Raw genomic sequence first — 5694 nt, 5'->3', positions numbered from 1 at the left:
AGTGTGTTAGAGGGGTAAACTAGTGTGTTAGAGCGGTAAACTAGTGTGTTAGAGGGGTAATCTAGTGTGTTAGAGGAGTAAACTAGTGTGTTAGAGGGGTAATCTAGTGTGTTAGAGGAGTAAACTAGTGTGTTAGAGGAGTAAACTAGTGTGTTAGAGGAGTAAACTAGTGTGTTAGAGCGGTAAACTAGTGTGTTAGAGGAGTAAACTAGTGTGTTAGAGGGGTAAACTAGTGTGTTAGAGGGGTAATCTAGTATGTTAGAGGAGTAAACTAGTGTGTTAGAGGGGTAAACTAGTGTGTTAGAGGGGTAAACTAGTGTGTTAGAGGAGTAAACTAGTGTGTTAGAGGAGTAAACTAGTGTGTTAGAGGGGTAAACTAGTGTGTTAGAGGAGTAAACTAGTGTGTTAGAGGAGTAAACTAGTGTGTTAGAGGGGTAATCTAGTATGTTAGAGGAGTAAACTAGTGTGTTAGAGGGGTAAACTAGTGTGTTAGAGGAGTAAACTAGTGTGTTAGAGGGGTAAACTAGTGTGTTAGAGGGGTAAATTAATCAATTGAAGCTTTATATCTTAGAAAGCTGCTTTGGAATGAGAAGAGGTAGGAAGGTGCCACAGCGCCACCATGAGATGAAAACCTGCACTACCACAGTTATGACGTCCCTCCCTCTAGCGGCTAGAAGATTCCATTGTTTTGAGTTCCACAGTGAAATAAATAAGACATTCAACACTTAATTTAACTTCCCATTCAAACCAATACACATCTCCTTTTTTTATTTACCACTAATAAAAATACATCATTGCAATGAAAACATTTTCATATATGCAATACTGACCTCATCTGTCCAAGATACAGCATTTATACACTGGGCTGTGTTTGTGCATGGTTGGGTGTGTGGGTGTGTGTGTGTGTGAGAGAGAGAGAGAGAGAGAGAGAGAGAGAGAGAGAGAGAGAGAGAGAGAGAGAGAGAGAGAGAGTATAAAAACATTAGTCCAGGGAAGCAGATGTTTTGATGTTTTATTGGTCCAGGGAGCACTAGGTCACCTGGTCACCTGACCCCTCCCCACCCAAACAGAGCTGCCATCATATGTCAGGGTGGGCTGAGCAAACAGATCCGGGCAGAGAAGAGGGTCTTTGCCGACTTGGATCATGTTCCTAAAGGAAACTTCAGACAAACACTGGTCCCAGATCAGTCGTTTAACACAACTGTCCTATGGAGTTTGGATGGATAGATAACATGCCTGTTGTGCCAATTGAGATCACCTCCACGGAGGACGGTCACTGTGAACAGTTAGAGGCCTGATCCCAGGTCAGTTCTAAACGTTTAAGGTAAACTCTTTTTTTTGCATCTGTTGTTAGTGGGGTCAGGGTTCAGGTGGGTTGACATTCAACATACGTTTTCAGAAAAGAATCGTAACATCAGTGAAAATCGAAAAAGTCATGAAACTGTCACAGGACTGATCTGTTTTCAGTCTTTAAGCTTCAGCAGCCTAAAGCCAGCACTGTGGTAAGGTCTGGGGAACTGATCTGAAGTCAGTAGTGAGAGCGTGTAGGAAGGGGTGGAGTCTGGGTACAGCGGTCATTGATTATAAAGGACAAGAGTTTAAAAAAAAAATCAGAGCAAAAATAAACAAATAAATAACCCAATATGATGTCCTATCACCATGGCAACTACCTGTTTACATGAGTTGCAGTGGAGTAGGCAGTGACTCATGCACATGCACGCACACAAACACTCACGCACCACCATGTGTGCACGCACAGACACACACCCACGCATATATGTCAACACAAATACATTCATACATGCAAATGCCCACAAACATGCATAAACACACATACGCACACGCATGCTCACAAGTATAGCATGCATAGACACACACAAAGTACAAAAATATAAAACACTGCAAAAACACATTCTCTCTGTCACACATGCACACGCACGCAAAACCACCATGTTAAACAATCAATTCAGGCTTCAAAAATGTTGCTAAAACACATCCCATGGAACATCTCATGCAGTCAGAACGACGTCACAGCCCGTGCGCTCTGGCTCTGACAAACCCCTCCAACAAACCATTATTCTACTCAACTCAAATAAACTATTAGTCTGCTCAACTAAAACAGAAAAGAACCTTCCTCTGTGCGTTACAGCGTTGGAGGTATCGAGCATGTGAATTCAGCTGGCTCTACTGTTGCTCACCGCCGCCACCTGCAGGACAAGCCGAGTACAGACCCGATAGACGTGCGAAAGGGGTTGGCGATAGCCGCTCTTAATGATGTCTGCCTCAACCACCGCTCGGCTTAGCCGTTACGAGAAGAATTGTGAATGTCATGTGCCAAGACTTCAATTACATGTATTCTTCTCTCTCTGAGAGAAAGTTGTTGTTTTTTTTTTTCCTGAAATTTAAATACAATGTCTCTTTGAAGTATTTGGTCTTTAAAGCAAAGTCCCTCTAATCCAGTGCAAAACCGCAGTGAGATTACTGCTGTCTTCCATGACAGACCTCAGGAGCCAAGTCTCCGCAGCATACGGTCACCACAAATTACCACAAATGACTGAAGGGTTGTTTTCATCGCTCTCAGAATACCAATCACAAACCTCTCCAGACTTACGCTTGATAGAAAACATGTCAAGGTCATTTTGCAGCTGATGGCTGGAAAATTTTAATGTTTCAGTGTTCCGTTGTAAAAACAAAGCAAAGGCTTACACAAACACACAGAATAAGCAAAAAGGGACAGGCCACTTTTTTAGCTTTTAGCAAGACAGGAAATGACATATGGCAGGAGGGGTGGGACTTCCTGCTGTCATTTTCTCCTCCTGTCTGTGTGCCAACCCCTGCGCGCCTGTGACATCACATTCCTCGGTGTGGATCCTCCAATAGGAATTTAGCAGTGTTTTATGGGTGGTGTCTGAGTCCTTCATTCCTCTCTGGTAGGCCCCTCCTCCAGTGTAACCATGGCATCCAGAGACACAGTGCTGCTGGGTTGCAGGATTGTTATGGAAACGACGGTGTGCAACAGGAAGAGAGCAAGAACGCACAGTTTCAGCCTGTTGCCATAGAGACGACACGCACAGGAAACCGCGTCTGACGACGACCTCCACTGCCATGACAGTGAGACTGGGAGGTGGCTCAGAGCACACGCAGCTCCTACTGCCGAGCCACACCCACTCCACCTGACATCACAGCAATCCAGCCCCTGACTGGTCACGTCATCCTCCAGCAGACCTGACACAGAACAAAAATAAAAGAGTAGACCACTGACATCACCTGTGTTAACTGTGCAGTGTCATTTATAAAACTGCACTAAACACACCTTTGCCTGTGTTTTGCTGGAGCTTGTATGGTGTTAAAATATCCTGATTGTTTTGCTGGGTATCTGTTCAAAATTATCCAGTTTACATGTGTTTTGCTGGGTTGTGTGTCGTGTAACTGTGTTAACATTTCTAGATTACCTGTGTTTTTCTGGGTTGTGTGTCGTGTGATTGTGTTAACATTTCTAGATTACTTGTGTGTGTTTTTCTGGGTTGTGTGTGTAACTGTAATAACATTTCTAGATTACTTGTGTGTTTTGCTCGGTTGTGTGTCATGTAACTGTGCCGTAGTGTGCGTACGGACTTGTGCCATTATGTGTGTAAGGACTTGTGTTACTGCACTGTGCAAAATGATTTGTGCTACCTGCATGTGTCAGTAGTGTAATGTTATCATTCATGTAATGACTGTGTTATAGAATGTTACCTGTGTTACAGCATGTCACCTCTGCTATGGGATTGTCACCTGTGCTATGACATGTCAGCTGTGTTACAGCATGTCACCTCTGCTATGGGATTGTCACCTGTGCTATGACATGTCAGCTGTGTTACAGCATGTCACCTGTGCTGACATGACACATGTCAGTTTTGTTACCTGTGCAGAGGAAGCTGGGCAGACCCCCGTACACCAGGTGGTTGTTGTCAGGCAGGATGTACGGGCAGCTGGCTACAACCTCATGGCAGTACTGCCTGCACGACACCCACCGCACACATGCGTGCGGAAGCACTGGGAAATACTCCACACACAGCCAGGTCTTGTACATTACCTGTATACACACACACACACACATAAAAGCACACATGTACAAACACACACATACACACATACATAAATACACCCATACATAAATACACCCATACATAAATAAACACATATGTAAATACACACATGTACACACAAACACACATAAATACACACACACACAATCGACATGCATATACATGCAAAATGTCAAATGCATGTGAGGAACCAAGTCCTTAATTCTTAAAGAGGAATGTGTGTGCGCGCACAGGTTAAACTGTTCTAAAGGAGTGAACTTGTTCTTCTGGCGGTGAGTCCGATGTTGGTTATAAACCATCAGCAGCTGTCGTGTCAGGATACACAATGAGATGATAGAGGTGATAATACACACACACACACATGCATGCACACACACACCCACATACACACACAAACACACACACACATACACGCACGCACACACATGCACGCACGCACACACACACTCAAACACACACACACACACACGCAGGCACCCACACACACATGCACGCACACACATGCACGCACACACATACATTCACACACACACACACGTACGCACACGCACACAAGCACACACAGTCATGCACACATGCACACACACACGCACATACACGCATGCACGCACACACACACACAAGCACACACACACACATACACATAGATACACACACACACAAGCGCACACACATACACGCACACATGCACACACACACGCAGGCACACACACACGCACACAAACACACACAACGCATGACACAACAAAGAACTACGCACACACACACACACGCACACACACACATATACACATGCATGCACACGCACACACACAAATACACACACAAACAAAACACACACATGCACACAAGCACAAGCACACACACACACACACACACAACTACACACAGGCACGCACACATGCACGCACACACACATGCACATATACACATGCATGCACGCGCACACACACAGATACACACACAAACACAAAACACACATGCACACAAGCACACACACACACAAACAAGCACAAGCACACACACACATACACACACGGTCGCCACCACACATGCACACACACGCACGCATGCACACGCACACACACATGCTCGCACACACACGCACACACACATGCACACACACACACACAATCACACACGCATGCACGCACACACACATACATGCACACACACGCATGCACCCACACGCACACACATGCACACACACACGCACGCACACACGCACGTACACACGCCCACACGCACGCACGCACTCGCACACACACACACACACATGCCACACACGCACGCACACACACACAACACACACACACACAGACACACACACAACACACACACACACCACACACACACACACACACACACACACACACCACAGGGCTAAAACGAATACCGCCTCTCACTTGGCAGAGCTGTGTGTGCGCTCGCACGGAGTAGTCGTCCGCCATGTACTTGCGCGTGAGGCTGTCAAATTCCTCGTATTTTTCCTGAGCGTGCTGGTCGAGTCGAATGTAGGCGCGGATGCACGCGCTGCACGCGTCTCCGTCCTGCGGACCGCCGCTGAACAGATCCCGGACGACGTGCGCGAGGCTGCAGTTCAGTC

At 46.0% G+C, this 5694-nt stretch overlaps 1 protein-coding gene across 1 annotated transcript in view; it reads right to left on the bottom strand.

Moving 5' to 3' along the window:
- Positions 1 to 1871: 1871 nt before the first annotated feature.
- The window catches only part of fam155b (family with sequence similarity 155 member B), a 4814-nt gene continuing 991 nt past the window's right edge, over positions 1872 to 5694 (bottom strand). The window contains exons 1-3 of the mRNA XM_026996456.2: positions 5495 to 5694; positions 3904 to 4075; positions 1872 to 3225 (exon numbers count right to left, since the gene is read on the bottom strand). The exon at positions 5495 to 5694 is cut by the window's right edge and continues 991 nt beyond it. Of these exons, the coding sequence (XP_026852257.2) occupies positions 2918 to 3225; positions 3904 to 4075; positions 5495 to 5694 (680 nt within the window). The 3' untranslated portion in view covers positions 1872 to 2917. The remainder of the gene's footprint in view (positions 3226 to 3903; positions 4076 to 5494) is intronic.

This window comes from Electrophorus electricus, chromosome 6 (genome assembly GCF_013358815.1).
Source record: "Electrophorus electricus isolate fEleEle1 chromosome 6, fEleEle1.pri, whole genome shotgun sequence".
Lineage (NCBI taxonomy): Eukaryota > Metazoa > Chordata > Actinopteri > Gymnotiformes > Gymnotidae > Electrophorus > Electrophorus electricus.
Note: the sequence above shows the minus strand (reverse complement) of the source record. Positions and strands in the feature narration are given on the sequence as shown.